The 25,911-nt window shown below is 56.4% G+C and overlaps 3 protein-coding genes across 9 annotated transcripts in view; 2 read left to right on the plus strand and 1 right to left on the minus strand.

Moving 5' to 3' along the window:
• SHANK1 (SH3 and multiple ankyrin repeat domains 1) overlaps positions 1-13,236 on the plus strand; it is a 59,846-nt gene extending 46,610 nt beyond the window's left edge. For 4 of the 5 annotated variants that reach the window (XM_039466363.2, XM_039466366.2, XM_039466367.2 and 1 more), the window contains 3 exons: positions 1,177-1,273; positions 3,336-6,438; positions 9,849-13,236. In XM_039466363.2, coding sequence (XP_039322297.1) covers positions 1,177-1,273; positions 3,336-6,438; positions 9,849-10,566 — 3,918 coding nt within the window. In that variant the 3' untranslated portion in view covers positions 10,567-13,236. Of the gene's footprint in view, positions 1-1,176; positions 1,274-3,335; positions 6,439-9,353; positions 9,431-9,848 lie in introns of all 5 variants that reach the window. The other variant, XM_039466368.2, reaches the window with a different exon arrangement.
• A 32-nt stretch (positions 13,237-13,268) lies between these two features.
• C14H19orf81 (chromosome 14 C19orf81 homolog) lies at positions 13,269-23,465 on the minus strand. The gene is made up of 5 exons (XM_003940404.4): positions 23,399-23,465; positions 16,292-16,361; positions 16,068-16,188; positions 14,330-14,469; positions 13,269-13,552 (listed from the first exon to the last, which is right to left on the minus strand). The coding sequence occupies exons 1-5, from the start codon at positions 23,463-23,465 to the stop codon at positions 13,357-13,359; spliced, it is 594 nt and encodes a 197-aa protein (XP_003940453.1). The 3' UTR covers positions 13,269-13,356.
• Positions 19,035-25,911, plus strand: part of SYT3 (synaptotagmin 3) — a 31,051-nt gene continuing 24,174 nt past the window's right edge. The window contains exon 1 of one of the 3 annotated variants that reach the window (XM_074386035.1): positions 19,035-19,163. The gene's annotated coding sequence lies outside the window, so the exon portion shown is untranslated. Of the gene's footprint in view, positions 19,164-23,495; positions 24,120-25,911 lie in introns of those variants that run through there. The other 2 variants (XM_074386036.1, XM_010351121.2) reach the window with 2 other exon arrangements.

Raw genomic sequence — 25,911 nt, forward strand, 5'->3', positions numbered from 1 at the left:
GCTTCCCTAGAACGGGAGCTTGAGGTGGGGATCCCTGTGCCAAGGGTTTGCTAAGGGGGGATGCTCAGGGAGTGCGGAGCCTGGCTGGAGCCGTGGAAGGTCACTGCCTCCAGCCTGATTCCACGGGGAGTTCTGGAGTGGGAACCCGTGGGGTCAGGCTGGGCACGCCGGCTTTAGTGCTGCCTTGGACTTGCTATCAGTCAGTGGTGGGCTGCGTGCCGCTCCAAGAGGCAGGGGCACCTAATGGACCCGGGGAGTCCAGGACTCTGAAGGAGGGTGATTCTTCAGGGCCGCAGCAGGTGGCAGTCCCAGCGGCGGGGGAGGGGTGGGATGCCACATGGCGGGGCGGCTGCAGGGCCACCAGCAGCGCTTGTCATGGACGGTCTCGTAGACCAGAGTTGGGAGTTGGGTCCCCTCTGTTTCTCCTGACTACACGGGATTTCAAGCAGGGGCCATTGCATGCTTTTTGAAAGATGCCTCCGGCTCTTTTGTGGGAAACAGATGGGAACAGGGTTGGGGATCGGGGATGGCAGCTGGGAGGCGAGGCAGTGGGCTGCTGCCGCCATCCTGGAGAGCACTGGTGGGGGCCTGGACAGGGGCAGGGGCTGGAGGAAGGAAGCAGAGAGAGAGTGGACGGAAAGTCTGCTTTCTTCTCCTTTCTTTCTCCCTCCCACCCCGACGCAAGGCTTTTCTTTTCCCCAGAGTCGCCTTTCACCTTCTTTTTTGTTGTTGTTGTTTTGAGCTGGAGTCTCGCTCTGTTGCCCAGGCTGGAGTGCAGTGGTGCAATCTTGGGTCACTGCAGCCTCCACCTCCCGGGTTCAAACGATTCCAGAACCTCAGCTTCCCGAATAACGAGTATTACAGGTGCCTGCCACTACGCCGGGCTAATTTTTCTATTTTTAGTAGAGACAAGGTTTCACCATGTTGGCCACGCTGGTCTCGAACTCTCGACCTCAGGTGATCCTCCCGCCTCAGCCTCACAAAGTGCTGGGATCATAGGTGTGACCCGTCGCACCTGGCCTCCTTCCACCGTCTTCTTCACACTGCTCTCCCTTCCCACAGCAGCTTAGGGAAGAAATAGGGGCAGCTGTAAGGGGAAGCCACGAGCCTTTCTGCACTGACTGATCTTTCTCTGCTATCTTTTCTCTGTCTCCCCCTCTGACTGCTGCCCTAAAGTCAAGCTTCGATCCCCACCACCGTTCCCAGCCAAGTTATGAGCGTCCTTCTTTCCTGCCTCCAGTACCTGGGCTGATGCTCCGACAAAAGTCTATCGGTATGCCACCCAGAAGAGGGGATGTGTGGGCTGGGGGAGGTCAGGAGGGCGACAATTTAGGAAAAACGAGCAGACTTGGGAATGTTCTCTGCTTCCAGAGAGACCATAGTTTCATCCAGTTGGGTCAAAAGTTCAGGCTTTGGAGATGGGCGAACTTGGCCATAAATCCTGGCTCCTCTCCTTCCCAGCTGTGTGAACGGGGACAGGTGGCTTCACTTCCGGGGGCCTCCAGCTCTGCATCTGGAGAATGGGAATGTAGTGAGCTAAAGCCCCTGCTCCAGCTTTCTGATTCTTTCACTTATACCCAATTCCATTCATTCATTCATTTTGCAAGTGTTAACCGAGCGCCTCCCACAGGCCAGGAATCGTTCTAGAATGGGGATGTGTCAGGGAACCCTCCTGGGGCTTGCTTTCTAGCGGGGAAAGACAGATAATGGATTATAAGGATGATAAGCAAGAAAAGTATCTAGTACATGAGCAGTGGTACAGGCTATGGAGGAAAAAATAGAAAAAAATAGTAGAGTAAGGTGATAGTGATCAGGAGGGCTGCGGTGGGGGGCGGGGGCGGTGCAGGTTCGACCTAAAACCTAGAGATGAAGTAGGGAGTCTTGAGGCTCTCCGGGAGTAAGGCATTCCAGGCAGAGCGACCTGCCTCTGCAAAGGCCCTGAGGTCTGTCCGAGCCTGGTCCACTTATAGAACAGGGAGGAGGCCAGTGCTGCGGGTGCCGAGGGAGCACTGGACATGAGGGCAGAGGGGGGACAGGGCCCTGATCATTCAGAGTCTGGGGAGTCGTGGTGAGGACTTGACCCTTTGCTCTGAGTGAGGTGGGAGCATGGCGGGGCTGTGAGCAGAGGAGCTGATTTCGGTCTTAGCAGAATCTCTCTGGCTGCTGTGAAGGGACTAGAATGAAGGGCGTGAGCTGGGAAGCCCAGGGACCAGAGAGGAGGTGACAGTTATTGCTATCCAGATAGGAAATGATGGTGGCTGACCCAGGGTGGTGACTCTGGAGGGGTGAGAGGGATTGACTTCCGGATACAATTTGAAACAACAGAATTTGCTGGTGGATCGGATGTGGGTGATGTGAGGGAGAAAGCCACGAGGGGTGACTGCAAGGCTTTCAGTCAGAGCCTGAAAGGACACAGCTGCTGTTTACTGCCGTGGTGGGGGGAGACGGTGCGCTGGGAGATCGGGAGCTTGGGCTGGAGCCTTGGGAGTCTGAGATGCCCGTGAGCCAGCCAGCTAGGTGTGAGTATTTGGATATAGAAGCCCGGAGCTCAGGGCGGAGGATGGGGCCGTAGGCAATAAACGTGGGTGTCAACAGGAGAAATGTAGCTGGTCACTGGTCGAGAGGGAGTAGTCAGAGGCGAGAAGAGGGTCAAAGGCAGAGTCCTGGCAGGGAAATAAGCAAAGACTTAAACTCCACGGCTCCTGGAGTTGTTTTTCCTTGATGACATCCGGTTTTTCCCCAGCTCCTCGATTTCAAAGTCCATCAAGTGTGAGTCTTGCAGCCGTGGGGTCTACCCGGCTCTCATCGTTTCCCTGATTTTTTTTTTTTTTTTTTTCCTATAGATCCGCTCCCTTTTAACCTTTAGCCTCATCCTAAGTGGTTCTCTCTGTAGAATCACAGCTTCAACGTACTGGTTGCATTTCTTTCCTGCATCTATGTATAAAGGAAGCACCTATCTGTGCATAAACTCGAGGGACTATCCCTTCCCAGCTCAAACCACTCGGTGAATGGTTTATTCACTGAGCCTTTGAAAGGAATTTTTTTTAAAGAAACGGCGCCCCCTCCTGGCGTGGGGAGGAAGCTCCGCTGAATTTCAGTTTCCTGACCTTGAGGACCTTGTGGTTTCCGGTTGTGCAGTGCACAACCTGTACCTCTGTATGATGCAGATTTGGGTTTACCCCAGCTGGGGAAGCGCTGGGCGAGCCCGCGTGCAGTTCTTAGCATATACTGGCTGCCATTCTTCTTAGTAGTATTGTTGCGGTTCTACGGGATAGTGGAGCAGGGAGACCGTCCCTCCCTCCTGTCCCTCTCCTTGATCCTCTCTGTCTCCCCAGGGGCAGCAGAAGATGACAGACCTTACCTAGCACCCCCAGCCATGAAATTCAGCCGCAGCCTGTCTGTGCCTGGTTCGGAGGACATTCCCCCGCCACCCACCACGTCCCCACCGGAGCCCCCCTACAGCACACCTCCAGCCCCCTCCTCCTCAGGCCGCCTCACCCCCTCCCCCCGGGGAGGGCCCTTCAACCCTGGCTCTAGCGGCGCCCTCCCCGCCTCCTCCCCAGCATCCTTTGACGGGCCCTCCCCTCCCGACACCCGCGTGGGAAGCCGCGAGAAAAGCCTGTACCACGGCGGGCCCCTGCCCCCCGCGCACCACCACCCGCCCCACCACCACCACCACCACGCGCCGCCGCCGCAGCCCCACCACCACCACGCGCACCCCCCGCATCCTCCCGAGATGGAGACGGGCGGCTCTCCCGACGACCCTCCGCCGCGCCTGGCGCTCGGGCCCCAGCCCAGCCTGCGAGGCTGGAGGGGCGGCGGGCCCAGCCCGACCCCCGGGGCCCCGTCCCCGTCGCACCACGGCAGCGCGGGCGGGGGCGGCGGCTCCTCCCAGGGCCCGGCCCTGCGCTACTTCCAGCTGCCCCCGCGGGCGGCCAGCGCGGCCATGTACGTGCCCGCCCGCTCGGGCCGCGGCCGCAAGGGCCCGCTGGTGAAGCAGACCAAGGTGGAAGGCGAGCCCCAGAAGGGCGGCCTCCCGCCCGCGCCGTCGCCCACGTCCCCGGCCTCCCCGCAGCCGCCGCCCGCGGTGGCCGCGCCGTCGGAGAAGAACTCCATCCCCATCCCCACCATCATCATCAAGGCCCCGTCCACCAGTAGCAGCGGCCGCAGCAGCCAGGGCAGCAGCACCGAGGCCGAGCCCCCCACCCAGCCCGAGCCCGCGGGGGGCGGCGGCGGCGGCGGCGGCGGCTCCTCGCCCAGCCCCGCCCCGGCCATGTCGCCCGTGCCCCCGTCCCCCTCGCCCGTGCCCACCCCCGCCTCGCCCAGCGGCCCGGCCACGCTGGACTTCACCAGCCAGTTCGGAGCCGCCCTGGTGGGGGCGGCCCGGAGGGAGGGGGGCTGGCAGAACGAGGCGCGCCGGCGCTCCACGCTGTTCCTCTCCACCGACGCGGGGGACGAGGACGGCGGCGACGGCGGGCTGGGCGCAGGGGGCACCCCGGGCCCACGGCTGCGCCACTCCAAATCCATCGACGAGGGTATGTTCTCCGCCGAGCCCTACCTCCGGCTGGAGTCCGCGGCGGCCGGCGGCGGTGTGGGCTACGGCGGCTACGGGGCCGGCAGCCGAGCCTACGGGGGTGGCGGGGGCAGCAGCGCCTTCACCAGCTTCCTGCCCCCGCGACCCCTGGTGCACCCGCTGACCGGCAAGGCCCTGGATCCCGCCTCCCCGCTGGGGCTGGCCCTGGCCGCCCGCGAGCGAGCGCTGAAGGAGTCCTCGGAGGGCAGCGGGGCCCCCCAGCCCCCTCCCAGGCCCCCGTCGCCCCGCTACGAGGTCCCGCCACCCACCCCGCACCACCACTCGCCCCACGCCCACCACGAGCCAGTGCTGCGTCTCTGGGGGGCCTCCCCGCCGGACCCCGCGCGCAGGGAGCTGGGGTACAGGGCCGGGCTGGGCAGCCAGGAGAAGTCCCTTCCCGCCAGCCCGCCCGCCGCCCGGCGCTCCCTGCTACATCGCCTGCCGCCCACCGCCCCGGGGGTAGGGCCCCTCCTGCTGCAGCTGGGAACGGAGCCCCCGGCCCCGCATCCCGGAGTGAGCAAGGCCTGGAGGTCTGGAGCCCCCGAAGAGCCCGAGCGGCTGCCGCTGCACGTGCGGTTCCTTGAAAACTGCCAGCCCCGGGCCCCTGCGGCGAGCGGAAGGGGGCCCCCCTCGGAGGACGGGCCGGGGGTCCCGCCGCCCAGCCCACGCCGGTCCGTGCCCCCCTCCCCGACCTCCCCGAGGGCCAGCGAAGAGAACGGGCTGCCCCTGCTGGTCCTGCCGCCTCCCGCCCCCTCGGTGGACGTGGAAGACGGCGAATTCCTGTTTGTGGAACCGCTGCCTCCGCCCCTGGAATTCTCCAACAGCTTCGAAAAGCCGGAGTCGCCCCTCACGCCTGGGCCTCCGCACCCGCTACCCGACCCACCTGCCCCGGCCACCCCGTTACCTCCCGTGCCACCCCCGGCTGTCGCCGCAGCCCCTCCCAACCTGGACTCCACCGCATCCAGCCTGACATCCTATGACAGCGAGGTGGCCACCCTGACCCAGGGGGCCCCCGCCGCTCCTGGGGACCCCCCTCCGCCAGGCCCGCCTGCCCCAGCAGCACCGGCTCCCGCTGCGCCACAGCCCGGCCCAGACCCTCCGCCTGGCACGGATTCTGGCATCGAGGAGGTGGACAGTCGGAGCAGCAGTGACCACCCGCTGGAGACCATCAGCAGCGCCTCCACGCTGAGCAGCCTGTCTGCCGAAGGTGGTGGCAGCGCAGGGGGCGGGGGCGGGGGTGGGGCCGCTGTGGCCAGTGGGCCGGAGCTTTTGGACACCTATGTGGCCTACCTGGACGGCCAGGCCTTCGGGGGCAGCGGTCCTCCCGGCCCGCCATACCCTCCTCAGCTCATGACTCCCTCTAAGCTCCGGGGCCGGGCGCTAGGAGCTGCTGGAGGCCTGCGGCCTGGCCCCAGTGGGGGACTCCGAGACCCTGTCACCCCCACGAGCCCCACCGTCTCGGTGACAGGGGCTGGAACCGATGGGCTGCTGGCCCTGCGCGCTTGTTCAGGACCCTCTGCGGCGGGCGTGGCGGGGGGTCCGGTGGCTGTAGAGCCAGAAGTCCCACCGGTGCCCTTGCCCTCGGCCTCCTCTCTGCCTCGGAAGCTGCTGCCCTGGGAGGAGGGCCCGGGCCCACCGCCACCACCTCTGCCCGGGCCCCTGGCCCAGCCTCAGGCCTCAGCGTTGGCCACAGTTAAAGCCAGCATCATCAGTGAACTCAGCTCCAAGCTTCAGCAGTTTGGGGGCTCCTCGGCAGCCGGAGGCGCTCTGCCCTGGGCCCGAGGAGGCAGCGGGGGAAGCACAGACAGTCACCACGGGGGAGCCAGCTACGTACCCGAGAGGACTTCCTCCCTGCAGCGGCAGAGGTAAGCCGGGGGATGGTGGCCAATAAGGGAGGCCAGAGGGCTTGATTTCATGGGTACCAGAGTTGGCCTTCCCCACGGCTGTGTCCCTTTAGGGTCTCAGGGTGGCGGAAAGGAAACAGAAGCCAGGCTGGCTGCTCTCACAGAAGCGCACTTTCAGATACTTTTTTTCTCTTTCTTTTTTGGGGGGTGGGGGTGGGGGGGGGATACAGTGTCTTGCTGTGTTGCCCAGGCTGGAGTGCAGTGGTGCAATCTCTTCTCACTGCAACCTCCACCTCCCAGGTGCAAATGATTCTAAAGCCCCAGCCTCCTGAGTAGCTGGGATTACAGGTGCCCACCACCACACCCAGCAAATTTTTGTATTTTTAGTAAAGGCAGGGTTTTGCCATGTTGGCCAGGCTGGTCTTGAACTCCTGACCTCAAGTGATTCAGCTCGCCTTGATCTCTCTCCCAAAGTGCTGGGATTAGAGGTATGAGCCACCGTGTGTGGCCATGGCCGATTTTTCTTAAATTTTTTGTAGAGACCAGCTATGTTGCCCAGGCTCGTTTCAAACTCCTGAGCTCGAGCGAGCCTCCTTTTTTGACCTCCCAAAGTATTGCAATTACAGATGTAAGCGACTGAGTCCAGCCTTTAAATTTCCATTTATCTCAGTAGCTTCTGTTGTGTCTTCCCGTCGCCATCACAACCCATATCTCATAATGAACAAAAAGTTATTAACAAAGGAGACTAGAGTGAGACCTGCTTATGCTTGTTTCCTTGGTGAGCTGTCGCTTCTTTCTGACAGTCCCTGAAATCTGTGCGTCCCTGAAGCCTGTGTGGTCCAAGACAGGATGCGGTTACAGGTGTGGCTGTAGAGCCCACCTTCTCGGCTTCCAGTCAGTCCCAGCCTCACACTTTCTACCTGAGTGATCTTAGGCAAATGAATGCTCAGGCAAATTCTACCTCTCTGTAGAAGGGGGATGGCCTAGTGCCAGCCTCAAAGAGTTTCGGAGAGGCTTTAATGTGGGCCATTGTTAACAGAAGATCGGGAAAGAGAGGGGCCTCTAATAAGAGCCCAGCAACTTCTACATGGGAAAATATGGGATGATGCTGAAGGTTCCCAGAGCAGCCGGTTAGCTAGCTACCCTGCCACAGAATTCGAGCCGATTCAAGACCTTCTAGTCCTAGAGAAAGTAGAGTTGTATTTCTGATTCAGATACACAGAGGGTTGGGAGCAGTTCTTTTTTTTTTTTTTTTTGAGACGGAGTTTCGTTCTTGTTACCCAGGCTGGAGTGCAATGGCGCGATCTCGGCTCACCGCAACCTCCGCCTCCTGGGTTCAGGCAATTCTCCTGCCTCAGCCTCCTGAGTAGCTGGGATTACAGGCACGTGCCACCATGCCCAGCTAATTTTTTGTATTTTTTTTAGTAGAGACGGGGTTTCACCATGTTGACCAGGTTGGTCTCGATCTCTCGACCTTGTGATCCACCCGCCTCGGCCTCCCAAAGTGCTGGGATTATAAGTGTGAGCCACCGCGCCCGGCCGGGAGCAGTTCTTAATCTCCTTGTCCATCTACAGAGTTCACTCGTATTCTGTTTGAAGATCTGTTATCCTAATGTGTCTGACATTCAAACATGGGTTCAGGGAGTGCATATTTGGGGCAACCTGAATCTATGCTCCCAGGCCGTAAAAAAATAAAGAAAAGAAAAAGGAGACTGGGCACAGTGGCATGCGTCTGTAGTCCCAACTACTCAGGAAGCTGAGGTGGGCAGATCACTTGAGTCTGGTAGGTTGAGGCTGCAATGAGCTGATATCACACCAAGGCACTCCAGCCTGCGCAACACAGTGAGACCCTGTCGTAAAGAAAATCAAAGAGAGGCCGGGCGCGGTGGCTCAAGCCTGTAATCCCAGCACTTTGGGAGGCCGAGGCGGGTGGATCACGAGGTCGAGAGTTCGAGACCATCCTGGTCGACATGGTGAAACCCCGTCTCTACTAAAAATACAAAAAATCAGCTGGGCATGGTGACGTGTGCCTGTAATCCCAGCTACTCAGGAGGCTGAGGCAGGAGAATTGCCTGAACCCAGGAGGCGGAGGTTACGGTGAGCCGAGATCGCGCCATTGCACTCCAGCCTGGGTAACAAGAGCGAAACTCCGTCTCAAAAAGAAAAAAAAAAAAAAAGAAAAAGAAAATCAAAGAGAGAAAGAAAGAAAAGAAAAAGTGAGTTTGTCTATTGTCAGACAAACTTGAATCAATGCTCCTAGGTTGTATAAAAATAAACAAATGTGTGTTTATTAGGCCTTGGAGATCTAACTGCAATTCATGGACTATTCTTAAGCATTCTGAGTAGAGGAGAGGATTTTCTTCTTCCCCCGACCCCCACTGCTTGCAGCAGCAATAGGAAGGATGCTTAATTCAGTCAACGATTGAATCAGTGATTGATTCATGACCTGCTGTGTGCAGGGTGCCCTTCTGGGTGCTGAGCTCCGCTGCTGGGCAGGACAGGCAACTACTGTACGACCCGAAGGGCTCATAGTCTAGGGGCGTAGGAGCAGGGGCTGGGCCGTAAAACAAAAGAATTGTAACCATCCCACAGTGGGATCATTGGAGAAGGTCTCTTACTACAACAGGCAAGATGGGCAGAATAATGGAAGTGGGGAGGGAGAGAATCCCAGGGCTGCCCGAGGCAGGAGTGAGCCAGGCACGGGAAGCGGCCAGTTCTAAGGGCCTGAGGTGGGGCAGTGCTGGACGGAACGAAAGGGATGAGGGGAACCTTCTTCTCCCCTTGTTTCTTCTCTCTTTCATCTCCCTCTCTTCATCTCTCTCCCTCTGTGTCCCCTGTCCCCTTCCATCTCTCTCCCCTGGATGCTCACCCTCTTTTTTGTCTCTCTCACTGTCTCCCCATCTTTCACTCTGCTATGACTGGCCATAACCTGAAAGGCAGTATAGAGTAGTGGTGAAGAGCTCAGACTTTGGTGCCATATAGCCGGGCTCTGCCACTTCCTGTGTGTCCTTAGGCAAGTTACTTAACCTCTCTGTGCTGATAATAATAGTAACCTGCATCAGGGTTGTCGTGGGGATTACATTGAGATGCAATCATGTAAAGCACTTAGAACAATGCCTGGCACACGTGAGCATCAGTAAGGGGTGACGATTATTATTATTATCACTTAATGTCTCTTTTTCTTTCATCTCTCTTGACTCTCGCCCTCTCCCTGTCCTGTCATCTTTCTCTCCCTTCATTTCTTTCCTCGACGGCCGTCTTACCCTTTGCTCCCTCCGTTTCTTCCCGTCTCTCTCCTCCATCTCTCCCCCTACCCGATGTCTCTCCTCCTCTCTCCCTATATCTTGACCTCGGCCTCTTTCTCACCCCTGCCCTTGACCCCTGAATCCCTGTCCTCCCCACCCCCCGCCCACCCCCTTGTGACATTCCAGACTCTCCGACGACTCCCAGTCCTCGCTCCTCTCCAAGCCAGTCAGCAGCCTGTTTCAGAACTGGCCTAAACCACCTCTGCCGCCGCTCCCCACCGGAACAGGGGTCTCCCCGACAGCCGCTGCGGCCCCAGGGGCCACCTCACCCTCGGCCTCCTCCTCCTCCACGTCCACCCGCCACCTCCAGGGCGTGGAGTTCGAGATGCGGCCCCCTCTGCTCCGCCGGGCCCCCAGCCCCTCGCTGCTGCCCGCCTCGGAGCACAAGGTCAGCCCCGCACCCAGGCCCTCGTCCCTGCCCATCCTGCCTTCCGGACCCCTCTACCCAGGCCTCTTTGACATCCGTGGCTCCCCAACTGGAGGGGCAGGAGGCTCGGCTGATCCCTTCGCCCCAGTATTTGTGCCACCACACCCGGGGATGTCCGGGGGGCTCGGGGGAGCCTTGTCAGGGGCCTCGCGCTCCCTCTCACCGACCCGCCTGCTCTCGCTGCCCCCGGACAAGCCGTTTGGCGCTAAACCTCTGGGGTTCTGGACCAAGTTCGACGTGGCCGATTGGCTGGAGTGGCTGGGCTTGGCGGAGCACAGAGCCCAGTTCCTGGACCACGAGATTGATGGCTCCCACCTGCCCGCCTTGACCAAGGAGGACTACGTCGATCTTGGTGTGACCAGGGTGGGGCACCGCATGAACATCGACCGGGCTCTCAAATTCTTCCTGGAAAGGTGATGGCTGGCCTGGACGGACCAGCCCGTCCACAAACTCTTGAGCCTGCTGGCCTCTTGACCTCTGACCCCTGACTGTCATTCTCACCCCGGGCCAGGGACCTCTGTTCAAACCGCGCCCTGCCCTCTTCTCCCAAGGCCAGAGGTCACCAGGTGGCCCAATCCAGGCCGGACATTTGCACCTCACTGGAGGGGGGCAGCTGACACCAGACTCTGTGTGTGTGAAGCGGGGAGCGGAGCGGGGACAGGAGAAACTACAGAGGGGGATTGAGAAGGAGGGAAGGGCCGATTCTGGGGGGAGGGGACAGACAGAGCCATAGAGGGTCAGCCCTGAGCCTGATTGGATGGGGACCATGCCCCAGGCCGCAGGGGAAGGGGGTGCCCTCAGATTCCATCACCTGCCGCCCCTCTAACAACCCTTCCCACCCTCTCCAGGCCCCTCAGCTCTTCCCCCCTTCCCCTCTCTCCAGCACACACAGCTGCCCGCCTCAGCCTCTTGCACGCTCCATTGCACGCCTGCTCACCTCTCTCCCTGCCTCTCCCCTCCCTGGGCTGCAATTTTGCACAAATTTGCCCTCTCGCTGTCTTGCACATTCTGCCTTTGCTTCCGGCTGGCGAGGCCCGCTCAAACACACTCTTTTCTCCTCGCACACGCTGCATTTCCTTTCTCACGCTCCAAGCCTCCTGCTCTGATTCTCGCTGCTTACTCACTTCCCTCCCGGGGCCCTCCTTTACACACTCCATTTCACATCTCCAGACCCCCTTCCCCCCCCGCTCGCTCTGGACCCTTGTTGCAGACACACTTGGGACACATTTGCCCTCCCCCACTCACAGACTCCATGCGCATCATTCATTCTCTGGAGTGCCCTGCTCTTTGCTCAGCCCCACACACTCTTACCTCCATTTTCCTATGTTGAAGCACTTTCCCTTCCTATTCTTAAACCCCCCGAGTCTTCCTCTCCCACTGCCCCCGTCACCAGGACAGTCCTAGCCCCCCCTGCCGCTTCCCCTCGCCCCTCTTGCACTGTCGCTTTTGGTCACACCTGCCTCCCAGGAACTGCGTTTCTCTCACAAATGCTCAGTCTCTTCTTTGCCAGGCTCCCACTCCCTTGCCCCTTTCTGTTTGAAATCTTTGCCCCTCTGCATTTTTTATTTTGTGAACCCTCTTGCACACTTGCTTTGGCACACGCGCCCCCTCCCGCATAATGGTCTCCGGAAGCCTTGTTCCTCCCACTTCACCAGGTTCTTGCACACCATGGCATTGCTGCACACACCTTCGTGTCTTTTCTACCTGGATGAGAGCTCTGCCACTTCTTTCCTTTTGCACACTCATCTCATTCCACGCGCTCTTGGGCTGTAACTGTCATTTCTTTTCCTGACACACTTATTTTTTTTTTTTCTTGTTGACGAGCAGCTCTTTCGGCCATTCTCACTCTGATTCTTTTACCTCCTTAAGCGCTTTCTCTTCCTGGTGAGAGAAAACCCTATGCACACTCGCTTCCTGCTCACCATGCTTCCACACTCCAGCCTCTCCCTGCCTCCAGACCACACCCCCCCAACATCCTCTCTTTTCTCAGTCTTCCTGTCCTTCCTGGGCCATCTTTCATCCCTTTTGCACGAAGACTCCCCTTTCCTAACCTGTCCTCTCCAAGAAGCTCCCTCTCCCTCCAGCATGGCTGTTCCTTCCCGCACGCTTCCTCTCTCCCTTTATTCCCGGGGCTTGGGAATTTTAAGCCACCCTTCCCCCTCGAAAGCCCCCTCCCCTGCTGTGGGTAAAGGGGGGAGGGCATTGCCCTCAGGTCCCCCCCCCATGTTCAGCTGCCAAAGAAGGGAGCTCCCCCTCCTTCCCCAAACCCATTTCCCCTCTGCTGCCCCTACCCCCGAGAGGGGGGGGCGCTCCGTCCATGAGGGGAGGGGGCTTGCAGCCCCCTCCCCTCACCATGTCAGGGATCTGCGGGGAACCTCGTGGGAGGGTCGTGGGAGGGGGGAGGGGTGGTCAGGAGAGGGGCAGAGGCCGCGCTGGACCCCTACCCGCCCCCTCCCCCTTGTCGGATGCCCCCAGTCCGCAGGGGGCCTGCGCGGCGCCTGTCTATCAAGGGCTTGTTCATTCTGGATGGGTGCCGCGGGGTTGGGGAGGGCGTAGGGGGTGGGGAGGGGGGGAGGAGAGGTCGGGGTGGGGAGTGGGAAGGGATCGAATGCGGGGACAGCGCGGGGTGGAGTGGAGAGACAAAGCAAAAAGCGGAACAATAACAAAAGAAAATACAAAAAACAGAAAAAAAAAACACACAAAATCCCTAGAACACACACAAAAAAAAATCCAGAAAAAAACCTGAAATAAAAAGCCCGAGAATTGTCTTCCAATGGGGGCGGGAGGGGAAGAGGAGGGGGGCGGATGAGGACGTCCGATTCTCGCTGAGACCGGGCTCCGCACGCGTTGAAAGCCCCAGTGCCCAGGTCTTCCCGTTCGCGGGCCTCAGTTCACCCCTCAAGGGATTGGGACCCAGGCGTCCACGTAAAGGAACTGGATGAAGATTAGGGAGGCGGAATTATAACATGGGGGTTCATTCCTACCCCCCATCACTTCCCTCCCCCGACTCCCCAACAAGATTTTGCAGAGAGAAATGGCTTTTGTACCAGGTCATTCTTTATAATTAAACTCACAGTATCCACCCCGCCCCCGAGCCGGCCCCGCCTCCTTCCTGGGAAGGCAACGCCCCCTGTTCTCCCGGGCTCCGGGTGGGTGGCGCCTGCCCGAAGGTGAGGTGCGCATGCGCAGCCGGGACCGGCCCAGGCGTCAGGCCTCCTCGTCCGGCTCCGCCCCCAGGGCCTCGAGCATGCGCCGCCGGACGAGGGAGCGGCGCAGGTGCAGGCGGTAGTCGCCCAGCAGGAGGTCGTCGTGGCGCACGAGTTGGTGCGCGAACCCGCGAGGACTCAGCCCGGAGCGCAGCAGGCGCGAGCGCGTCTGGAAGTCCGTGACTGCGATGAGCCACCTGCAAGGCGGGTGGGAACGGAAAAGGAACTGGCAGGTCGTCTCAGCCCCGGCTTTGATCGTCGAAGAGTCCCTGCCTGGTCCCCCTTACCCTCTCTTAGCCTGGTTCTGCACCCTAATCACTGTCTGTCGAGGCTCCATCTCAAACCGCTCCAAGGTCCAACCCTCACCTGGTGGCTGCAGGCTCCGCTCTGTCCTAGGCACCCTAGGCCTGTCCCCACCCTGTCACCCCTGCCCCTACGCCTACTATGTGCGCAGTCCCCTCCGCCCCCTCACAGCTTCCTTTCCAGGCTCAGACGCCACACCTCGAGCGTGCCTAGCCGGGTCACTTCTAGGTCACTCAAAGTCGGATCCGCACTCACTACAGATCCCGCCTTCTCTCTGATCTCACCGGTCCCTGCCTCCTACCGCGCTCACTCTAGGCCCCGCCCCTCGGGGGGGCGCTGCACCAATCTCGCTCTTATCTAGTGGCTCCTGGCCCCGCCCCCTCGTGCTTCCACTCCACTGTCGCCCCACCTCACAACGCCCTTACACCAACCACGCTCTTATCTAGTGGCTCCGAGCCCCGCCCTTCAGGGCCTTTACACCAATCACGCTCTTAGCTAGTCGCTCCTGGCCCCGCCCCGTCACGCTTACGCTTCACTGTCGCCCCGCCCCCCAACGCCCTTACACCGACCACGTTCTAATCTAGTCGCTCCGGGCTTCGCCCCCTCGCTGCGCTCACTTTTGACCCCGCTCCTCCCGCTCGCTCTAGGCCCGGTCCCCGCGGTTTGCTCACCGGTTCCGGCGGCCGGCAGTCCCGCAGATGACATTCATGTTCTCAAAGCGGATGCTGCTCACGCGCCCGCTCTCCATGGCCCCCGGTAACTCGGCCTCCAGCGCTTGCAGCACCTCCAGGTGGGTAAAATCCTCTTCGGGCTGCGAGTGTAGAAGAGAGAACCTCAGCCCGTGACCGCCTGGTTCATTTTGGGTTCAGAAGTAACCACCCTAGACCGCACCTGCAGAACCTGCCACAGAATTCCAGGTGGCATTCGAGGGGCAAAGATCGCTCTTGATCCCAGGGTACTGTCGTTATTGTCAAAGGAGGCAACAGATTTTCTCTCAGATGGGAAAGCAACACTCTCACTCTAGGTAATTCTCCCAAAAAATCAATTCGCACCAAGCCGATTTGCCCAAAAGTCAATGAACAGTTGGTTGAATGATTCACCAACTTAGCCAACTTTACCAATCTACCAAAAACTTTCCCAGCAATCTACAGTGGATGCGATGGGAAGGTCTTGAAGATTACTGCCAGGATTTAAGTTGCACACCCTACCTTTTATATTTTAAGAATATTCAGTTGTCAAAAGATAAGAGTCATAGGTGGTTTTGATGTCAATCTATTAACATTCAGAAACATGTGCTGGTCACAACACAGCAGCAGCACATGATTATCATGTCGAGGGTGATTACAGTTTTCATAGCACATAAAATTGCTGAGGAACTGAAATGAAAATTTCAGTGAAATGAATGATTTCACTGAAAAATGATGTCACTTCTAGAATGGCATTCCTTGAGTGGGCTGAGAGGGGAGGCTGGAGGGTCCCTTGCTCAAAGCCACAACGAAGTGGACTGACAGGGTGGAGATTGATCCCTAGAACGAGGACAGCAATCCCTGTATGTGGGGTGGAGAGTCACACGGATTAGCTGAGAGAGTACCTTGGAGGCCTTTGCCTGGCACACACTAAGTACTAATTGACATCAACTCTTCTCATTCAATTACTGAGTGCCTGGGACCCTAATATTTACCTCTTCTGATTGAAGGCAGGGATGACTAGTTTGCTGAATCTGCCAAAAACATGGGCTTTTTCTTTTTTCTTTCTTTCTTTTTTTTTTTTTTTTTTTTTTTGCTTTTTGAGACACAGCCTCACTCTGTCACCCAGGCTGGAGTGCAGTGACATGATCTCAGTTTGGCTTACTACAACCTCCACCTGCTGGGTTCAAGTGATTCTCCTGCCTCAGCTGCCCGAGTAGCTGGGATTACAGGCGCCTGCCACCACACCCGGCTAGTGTTTGTATTTTTAGCAGAGATGGATTTTCACCATGTTGGCCAGACTAGTCTCCAACTCCTGACCTCAGGTGATCCATCCACCTTGGCCTCCCAAAGCGTTGGGCTTAGAGGCATGAGCCACCGCACCCAACACGCATGGGCTTTTTCTTGAGTGTTTGTCGTATTTGCAAACTTTACAGAATTTCGTAGTAGATGGATTAGTAGGACGTCTCTTGTCCTCCCTCCCTGCCCCCCATCCTTCTCCCCTTTCTCTGCCCCTTGGTCTCCCCTCTGACATGAACAGTACCTTTCATGACTGACCCTTTGACAAATTCACAACCAATTTTCAGCAAACTGTCCTGGGGCCAAGCCCACTGCTGACCAGCCACAGAACCTGCATTTAAACTCTGGCCGCACTGCTTCTCAGCCTGTGCCTTTGCCACCACCCCACCCGAATTGCAGCAAATAAGGGCCTCGGGCCACTCACCAGGGTCTCCATGCAGAGGCAGAGGGGCTGGGCAGCTGGTTGCGTGGAGAACTTGCGAATGCACGGGAGCTCTCGGTCCAGTGCCTCGTACTCTGCAATGACCCGCTGCAGGTACTGCCTCCTGGGGAGAGAGCAAGCAGACAGGGACCTCTGAGGTCAGGGGTGATTGCCATCACATTTGGAGGAGCGGAGGACAGAGGTCACGGGGGTCAGGGACAACTCACGAGGATTTGATGGGCCTGCCCAGGCTGCGAGCCTGCATCTCTGGGGTCTCCAGGTCCATAAGGACGGCTCCTGAGGACGGAGAACCAGTGTCAGCTGCCCTGAGCCCTCCTCAGCCACGATTCTGCCTAAATCGGCATCACCAATTGCTTGCCCATGCCACACCCAGAATAGCTGGTATGCCAGTTACTGAGCTACTGTCTGGCAGCTCCACCCCCCGCTCGACCCCCCCCACCCCCCACACTGGCTCTATGATGCCTGGGCTGAGACTAATAACCACATTTCTGCTTTACCAGCTGGGTTCTTATTAGGCTCTGCCTAAAGGGGGCGCCCGAGGGAGCCTGCAGGGCAGGAGGAAGCAGGAGGAAGTTTTTGCCTCCTCTTCTGGTCACCCCAGCCTTACTTCACTGTGGCAGCTTTCGTAACAGCACTTGAATCCCAATTTTCAGTTTTTCCAGCACTCTCAGAATCAGTCTCCTGATTGGAACTTGATTGATAATAGTTCTCACATACGGGCCCTTTTTGACCACCCCACCGTCAGCTAACTGGTCTCTCTCTTATGGCCAAGTGCTAGCTGTTCCATGTACTCCGTTTTCCCTTTCCCCTACAATCCTAGAGTTTTACCCAGCACGTGGCTTCCCAGCTGGAGACAACAGTCCCAGACTCCTGTGCAGCTAGGTGTGGCCGTATGACCAAGAGCTCACCAATCAAGTGTTAGATGGAGTGAGAGGTGTAAATTTGGAGTCATTTGCTTAAAAGACGACTGCTTTTCTGGGACGCTTTGCCCCTTTCTCTTGGACTAGAATGTGGATTAGCAATAACCCAGCTTCAGCCATGTTCGGATATGGGGAGCAACCGCATGGGAGGAACTCTCATCTCTAAATCTTCTCACAGAGCCAAGATGTCCCACCAACCCTGCCTTCCATTTAACAATAGAGAAATGCACTTCTGGTTCTTGACCAGCTGAGGCAGGCAATATAGAAAGACTCTATCTCTACCAAAAAAAAAATAAAATAAAATGTTTTCGTTATCTGGGCATGTTGTGTGTGCCCAGCTACCGAGGAAGCTAGGGTGAGAGGATCGCTTGAAGCCACAAGTTAGAGGTTGCAGTGAGACATAATTGTACCACTGTACTTCAGCCTGGGTGATGTGTGTGTGTGTTTGTGAGGGGGGGGGGGGGCGGGAAGGGAGGAAGGAGAGAGAAAGAAAGAGGAGAGAAAGAGCTGGGCATGGTGGCTTACACCTGTAATCCCAGCACTCTGGGAGGCTGAGGCGGGCAGATCACGAGGCCAGGAGTTCGAGACCAGCCTGGCCAATATGGTAAAACCCCATCTCTACTAAAAATACAAAAATTAGCCGGGCATGACGGTATGTGTATGTAATCCCAGCTACTCAGGAGGCTGAGGCAGAAGAATTGCTTGAACCCGGGAGGCGGAGGTTGCAGTGAGCCAAGATCGTGCCACTGCACTGCAGCCTGAGCAGCAGAGTGAGATTCTGTCTCAAAAAAAAAAAAGAGAGCGAGAAAGAAAAGAGAGAGGAAAGGAGGGAAGAAGGAGAGAGGAAGGGAGGAAAAGAGAAAAGAAAAGAAATACACTTCTGTCTTCTTTATGCTGTTGTGTTTTGGGGGTATCTTTGTTACAGCTGTGGAAAGAGAGGGAAGCAGACCCTGAGAGCCAGGCCCTGAGGCTCTCCTGCTGAACATAAGACACTTCCCGTAACACCAACATCAAGCAAGGCCGCTCTGACTGCAGTGGACTGAGACAAAAACAAGACCACTCCTGATTCATGTCTCAACACAACAGCCATGAGCATTGCCCAAACCACAAAGATGACCAAAACCCCCCTCCCAGCTCAGAGCTGCCGGCTTCTTTTTCATTAACACCAGCATTAGTTCCATCTATCCCTCCTGGCTCCTGATAAGATGAGAGTCCCAGTCTCGGGCTTGCCTGTGCTATCTGTCAACTTCGCATCCAGAGCAAAGCTCCACTCACACGCACCCTCCCCAAACTCACCTGACACAGCCCGGCTCTTGCAATAAGCCTTGCTAACACCCTTCCTTAGACAACCTGTGTGTGTGTGTGTGTGTGTGTGTGTGTGTGTGTGTGTGTAGTGTCCCTCATTACAATAATACAGCACATTCAGCTTGGTTTAGCTACAGTCAGTGGTGGGATGGTGTATTTCCACAAGGCTCTCTCGCACGCCGTCTCACACATCTGCCGCATTTGCCAGTTGTCATGGCGTCAGTGCTCCCACTATGGCCAATTTCATGCTACCAACAGTTTCAACAACCAGCTCTCAAAATGCAACGTTTGCCTTCTTCGAGCCAGCAGAGGCTGTGTCTAGCGCACCACTGCCACAGATATGGCCCGTGGTCTTTGACTTCAGGATATCAACACAGCTTAGCCTGTCCCATCTCTCTGTTCCCTGCCCTCTGCCTCCCACCTGTTTCCCCAGGGCGGCTGGGATGAGCTTTTCACCTCAGCACCCCATGCTCTACAGGCCATCAGAGGCCCCCCTCTTACCCTCAGGATGAAGTCCTGACTGTGGTACACACTGACTCCGGGGCCACCCCCAGACCTACTAGATTCAAATCTACATTTTAACAGGATCCTCTCCGGACGTACCTTACCTCATTATTTCCTTCCAGCCATACTGGCCTCCCTCCATCCCTCAAACGTAGCCATCCCCTCCTCAAGTCTGTCCACTTAACAATACACTATGTGCTTATTGTCCCTTTTATATTGCCAAACACTTTTTTAAATACTTTTCATTATGCCAGCGTGCGTGATTCACACCTGTAATCCCAGCTCTTTGCGAGGCCGACGTGGGCAGATTGCCTGAGCTCAGGAGTTCGAGACCAGCCTGGCCAATAAGGTAAGATCCCATCTCTACTAAAAACACAGAAAATTAGGCTGGCGTGGTAGTGCACACCTGTAGTCCCAGCTACTCTGGAGGCTGAGGCAGGAGAGTCATTTGAACCCAGAAAGCAGAGATCGCAGGGAGCAGGGATCACACCACGGCACTCTAGTGGCAAAGCAAGACTCTGCCGCCAAAAGAAAATAGAATAGGCCGGGCGCGGTGGCTCAAGCCTGTAATCCCAGCACTTTGGGAGGCCGAGGCGGGTGGATCACGAGGTCGAGAGATCGAGACCATCCTGGTCAACATGGTGAAACCCCGTCTCTACTAAAGGTGCAAAAAATTAGCTGGGCATGGTGGCGCGTGCCTGTGATCCCAGCTACTTAGGAGGCTGAGGCAGGAGAATTGCCTGAGCCCAGGAGGCGGAGGTTGCGGTGAGCCGAGATCGCGCCATTGCACTCCAGCCTGGGTAACAAGAGCGAAACTCCGTCTCAAAAAAAAAAAAAAAGAAAAAGAAAATAGAATAGAATAGAATGCTTTCTGGTCGGGCGCGGTGGCTCACACCTGTAATCCCAGCACTTTGGGAGGCCGAGGCGGGTGGATCACGAGGTGAGGAGATTGAGACCATCCTGGCCAACATGGTGAAATCCCGTCTCTACTAAAAATACAATAATTAGCTGGGTGTGGTGGCAGGTGCCTGTAATCCCAGCTCCTCAGGAGGCTGAGGCAGGAGAATCGCTTGAACCCTGGAGGTGGAGGTTGCAGTGAGCCGAGATCGCGCCACTGCACTCCAGCCTGGGCAACAGAGTGAGACTCTGTCTCAACAAAAAGAAAGGAAAAGAAAACAAAAAGAATCATATACTTTCCGTTGTATCCTCACAACCTTCTGAGGTAGTGTTGTTTAACACATGATGAAACAGAAGCACAGAGAGGTTACGTGACTTGCCCAAAGGCACACAGCACAAAATGACAGAATAAGGATAAAAAGGTACGCATCTAGATCCGGAGTGTGTGTTCTCAGTCTCCCCAGGCGTCTTCCTCTCACTCCACTCTCATCTAGTCTCCTCACTCCTCTCCCTCTCCAGTTACCCCAGCGAGGGAGAATTTTAAAATGTAGATCTGACCCTATGGCCCCATTCTCAAAACCCTCCCAGGACTTTTCATTGTCTTTGGGATGAAAAAAGTCTAAAGTCCTTCCAGTGACCATAAGACCAGACATGATCAGACCCTGCTGATGTCCTAAGCCTGATCAAGCGCCATCGTCTTTTTCACCTGTTGCATTCCAGAAATGCTGTTTTTCTGCGACTTGGATTCTCTCTGACCCCTCCTGCTGCAGGATCTCGGCTTATGCCGTGACTCTGTGTGGAACGCTCTTCCCCCTGATTTGACTAATCGAGTCTCCCTGAGTGTCCACTGTTGGCATTTCTCATAGCACCATATGCTTGTTCTCATAGTGGTTGCAATTTTACGTTTATTTCTATGATTCCCTAATGACACTGTCTTCCCTACGTCTTCTGAGGAATGCGAGGGCAGAGGCTTGTCGTTTTGCCCCCAGCATCTAGCAAAGTGCCAGGCTTAGTCCTTAGTATCTACTGAATGAAGCCTGAAATGGTTGCACATTTTTGGGGGCCCTAATTTAAACAAACCAACTATAAAAAATAAAATTTTGAGATAATTAGGGACATTTAAATATGTACCAGGTATGAGATGATATTCAAAAATAGCTATTGGCGGGGCATGGTGGTTCACACCTATAATCCTGGCACTTTGGGAGGCTGAGGCAGGAGGATCACTTGAGCCCAGGATTTCGAGGCTGCAGTGAGCTATGATGGTGCCACTGTACTCCAGCCTGGGTTACAAAGTGAGTCCCTGTCTCAAAAAAAATTAATTAATTTAAAAAAAATTGTATGCCTTCTAAAAGAATTAAATGAATCAAAAAGTAACTCTAGCAACATCAAAGATGCATGTGAAAAAATGTTAATAGCTTCTCATGAAACACGACATTAGAAATAAGAACTATTTCTAGTTACAACAGTGATCTTAATATATTCATTTACATGTATACATGTAATTGAATTAACAAAAGCGTAAATTCAGAAGTAAGTACTTATTGAGTAATGGGGTAAAAGCAGCAATTTCAAGCATTTCCCCCCCTCTTTGGTGATAGAGTCTCACTCTGTTGCCCAGGCTGGAGTGCCGTGGTACAATCATGGCTCACTGCAGCCATGAACCCCTGGGTTCATGGGATCTTCCTGCCTCAGCCTCCCGAGTAGCTGGTAAAATTTTTCTTAACGGGCATTTCAGAGGGCCCGTCTATGCCTTGGAGGTTGCTGGGGATCAAGAGATGAATGAGGCACACTCCTGACCTTTCAGAACTCTTAGGTAAAGGGTAATAATGTGTTTCAACGAAAGTGTTACGAGGTGGAGGGAAAGCCCAGTCTGGGGGCAATCAGGGAAGGCTCCCTGGAGGAGGTATTGTCCACAGCGAGACCTAAAGAATAAGAAGGCATTTACCAAATAAAGAGGTGCCAGAGAGAACGATGTTTCACATGAAGGGTCTGGCGTGGGCCAAGGTTTTTGAGCGAAACAGAACATGTCACCTGCAAGAACTACCCAGAATTCTCTTGAGCCCCAAGACTAAAGAGCACTTATTGCCATCGGAGGCTGTGAACGATCTGTGAGATGGCGTGTTTCATGTTTCCTCTCCCAGCATGAGAACAAGCCAGGCTGTTTCATCCATTAGGCACTACAGGCAAAATGCTTGGGGCCCAGGGGCTTTCTAATGGCGTATGCTAAAGTTTGTAACCTGATCAACTAAAAAAGGTAATTGGCTCCACAGTGCTGAGAAGAAAACAGCAAAATCGAAATGAACAAATGTTGGTCTACAAAACAGCCAACTGGTCGACTCAACTCCACTGACCTTTTCTGGGGCTACATATACATTACATGTCACATGCGTGCCTCAGCCTAGACTACAGATGGTGCAGGTGGGGTCTCCAAAAGAAAGATGCCTTCAAAAGCACCAGAAGAGACCTGAAGGCAGAGAATCAATGTCTGTTTTGCCACCAGGACACTTGTTCTACCTTGAAGGCTGAGGTGGGAGAATCACTTGAGCCCAGGCGTTCAAGGCTGCAGTGAGTTTTTTGTTTTTTTGAGATAAGAGTTTCCTTCCGTTCCCCGTGCTGGAGTGCAATGGCACAATCTTGGCTCGCTGCAGCCTCTGCCTCCTGAGTTCAAGCGATTCTCCTGCCTCAGCCTCCCCAGTAGCTGGGACTACAGGCGCCCACCACCACGCTGGTCGATTTTTGTATTTTAAGTAGAGATGGGGTTTCACCGTGTTGGCCAGTTTGGTTTCGTACCCCCAACCTCAGGTGATCCGCCTGCCTTGGCCTCCAAAGTGCTGAGATTACAGGCCCGAGCCACCATGCCCAGACCTTGATTTGGTTTTCTATTACCTGCAGTCAAATGCATCCTCACTGAGCTATTACTCCATAAATGTTGAATGAGTGTAAATGCACGAGCTGTGCTACAGCACAGAGTGCTAGGAACCTGCAGCAATCAACAGGGGTCAGACCACACAGGGCCTCAAAAGCCAGGCTGGAGCTTTGGGACTCTGTCCTGGAGGTGACAGGAAGCTAGGAAGTGTTATGAGCAGAGGACAGCCAGGGTCACTGCTGGAAGTTAGAGAGACCTTTCTGGAGCCATGGGGAGATAGGCAGGAGGAGAGAAACGGACCGGAGAGGAGGTGAGGAGAGGGTCCACATGGAAGAGGAGGAGACCCGGGACACGGCCGCGGGGACAGGGAGGAAGGGATACAGAAGGGACAGTCAGAGGGCAGGAAGATGGGGCCTGACGGGCTGTGGGAGGGAATTGTGGGAGGTGGAAAGATGGCACCAGTGACTGGGTTGGCGGCGGTGGGGAGCAGCTCTGGGGAAAGATGCTGAGCTCAGGGCGGAAGACAAGACCGTGAGGGTACCTAGGAGAAGAATGGCCTCAGAGGTGTTGCTTAGGCCCCAGAGGGTCATGGGAAATGTAGTTCTGAGTTCAGGGCATTGGCCAGGGAACTGCAGAGGCTCATGGGAAATGTAGTTTGCGGTCCGAGGGGCCGGCTCTCCAGGAATCTGGTGAATGTTAGGGGTGGCTCTCACTTGGGAGTGCCAGTGACTCGCTTAGGGCCATACTGTGAGCCAGGGCTACCACGCATTGCCTGGATGGAGGAAGTCCACCCCTTCCCCGACGACACTGCTCAGTACCTGCCTCCCTGTGCGTGGTGGGGTTGCCCACGGCGGGGGAGCACACGGGCTGCACTGCTGGCTGCATCCTGGGAAGGTGGGTGGGGGACGTCTCAGGAAGATGGCAGGAGAGGCTCTGACTGGGCCAGCCACCCCAGCTCCTTCTCCCCACTGCTGCCGCCTCTACCTCCTCTTTGAAGCCCCAGGGTAGAATTACAGAGGAACTGGAAGGCTGAGACCACGAGGAGATCTGGGTTCCCCTGACCTCGGGGACTCCCTGTGCGCCCCAATCCCTTCTTGCCCATTTCTCTGTTTTCCCTTCTATCTCTGCCTGTCTCCTGGAGTCCCTTTCTGCACCCCTGCCTCTCCACCTCCCGTCCTCGCTCTCTCCCCATCTCTCTGCTCCCCTGCCTCCTCCCTGGTGTCCCCACATCTCCGCCACTCTTCTGCTTGATTTCTCTGCCTTCTTCCTTCCTCCTTCTCTCCTGGGCTCCATCCCTTTAATCTCCTCTATCAGTTTCCCCGGCGTCTCCCCAGGCCCCTGTCCCTCCCTGTCATCATCATTCTCTGCCCCTCCCTAACCCCGTCACGCTCTCTGTCCTCCCCAGTCCCCGTGCCCCCTCGCTCTCCTCTCCTAGCTGCCTCCACTGCCCCCATGAGCTCCCTCCCCCTCTGTCATCCTTTTTCTGTTCCCACTTGCCCTCGCTCATCCCTGCCCCAGGCAGGAACTGGTTAGAAACAGGTGAGATTCCAGCAGCAACTGGGTTCTCTGGGGGGAGGGGATGGTGGGCAGAGAGCCTGGTTGCCATGGTGCCCCCAGAGGGAGGGGGAGGGGTGGGGGCCTGGACTCTTGGGTCTGAGGGAGGAGGCACTGGGGGCCTGAAATCCTGGGTCTGAGGAAGGAGGGGCTGGGGTCTGGACACCTGAGTCTGAGGGAGGAGGACTGGGGCCTGTACACCTGGGGCTGAGGGAGGAGGGGCCGGAGTTCTGGACACTTGGTTCTGATGGGGGGAGAGCCTGGGACCTGGACTCCTGGGTTTAAGGGAGCAGAGAATGGGGGCCTGGGCTCCTGGGTCTGGGGGCTCCTGAGCCTCTCGTGCTAGAGAGAAGGGGTCTAGCCATGTAGTTGCCTGTCCAGCATCCCTTTCCCCGGGTCTGCAGAGCGCTCAGCAGGAACTATGGAGGAGGAAGCTGGATCTTCCCGTATTCACTTTGTGTGTCCTCGCAGTCTCTGTCTCTGCTACTTGGATCTGTTTCTCTCCCTCTCGCTCCACATCCAGATGGTCTCTGGACTGTCTATTGCTCCTGCTTACTAAGTATTCATTCGAGGTAGTGGCACCGTGATTTCCTCAGTGACTGGTTCAGTGGTGAGCGTAAGAATCGATCTAGGCTACAAAGTCAGCCTTTGGACCTTGGCTGGAACTGATAGAAAAGATCTTTCCACTGTGGTTTTGGGGCTAGTCAGAGCCAGGGTTGGAGCTCCTGGGGCCGCCACGTCACCAGGCAGGGAGATAACTTGCCGGAGAGCAAAGACAGCCCTAGGGAAGCAGAGCCCAAAGATACAGACAGTCTGATTCCTGGAGATGACTGGGAAACCTGGATCCAGCAGTGCCTGAAGCCCTCTTCCACCCCATAAAGTTCCTTTTACGATTAGGTCAATGTGATTTGAGTTTCCATCCTTGGCAATTAAAACAGTCCAGATTTAAATAGTTTTGCTCAGTTCTGGGGGCCCTGACCCCCTCCTGGCATCTTCACATCTCTTTCTCTCCCATCGAGCTGTCTTCCATTTCCGGTTGGCAATTTTATCTCAGCGGAATAGAGGACATTTTTGACTGCCTTGACCACAGGCACACCTGACCCTCCCAGCCTGTCGGTCTCCAAGTTTTATTCCTTTTGCCTCTTACCTCTCTCTGCTCTTTCGTCTCCTCTCTGCTCCCATAGCTCCCGCAGCCACCTACGCCTCACTCCCTCCTGTTGGGACCCTTGCCCCAGCCTCCTTTTTGGTTGGTTGGTTGGTTTTTGAGACAAGGTCTCACTGTGTTCCCCAGGCTGGAGTGCGGCGGTATGAGAACAGCGTTGACCTCCCAGGCTCAAGCAATCCTTCTGCCTCAGTCTCCCGAGTAACTGGGACCACAGGCCCACACCACCACGCCCAGCTAATTTTTTTTTTTTTTTAAAAGATGGGGTCTCGGGCCGGGCGCGGTGGCTCAAGCCTGTAATCCCAGCACTTTGGGAGGCCGAGGCGGGTGGATCACGAGGTCGAGAGATCGAGACCAACCTGGTCAACATGGTGAAACCCCGTCTCTACTAAAAATACACAAAATTAGCTGGGCATGGTGGCGCGTGCCTGTAATCCCAGCTACTCAGGAGGCTGAGGCAGGAGAATTGCCTGAGCCCAGGAGGCGGAGGTGGCGGTGAGCCGAGATCGCGCCATTGCACTCCAGCCTGGGTAACAAGAGCGCAACTCCGTCTCAAAAAAAAAAAAAAGATGGGGTCTCGCTGTGTTGCGCAAGCTGTCTCAAACTCCGGGGCTC

This window comes from Saimiri boliviensis, chromosome 14 (genome assembly GCF_048565385.1).
Source record: "Saimiri boliviensis isolate mSaiBol1 chromosome 14, mSaiBol1.pri, whole genome shotgun sequence".
Lineage (NCBI taxonomy): Eukaryota > Metazoa > Chordata > Mammalia > Primates > Cebidae > Saimiri > Saimiri boliviensis.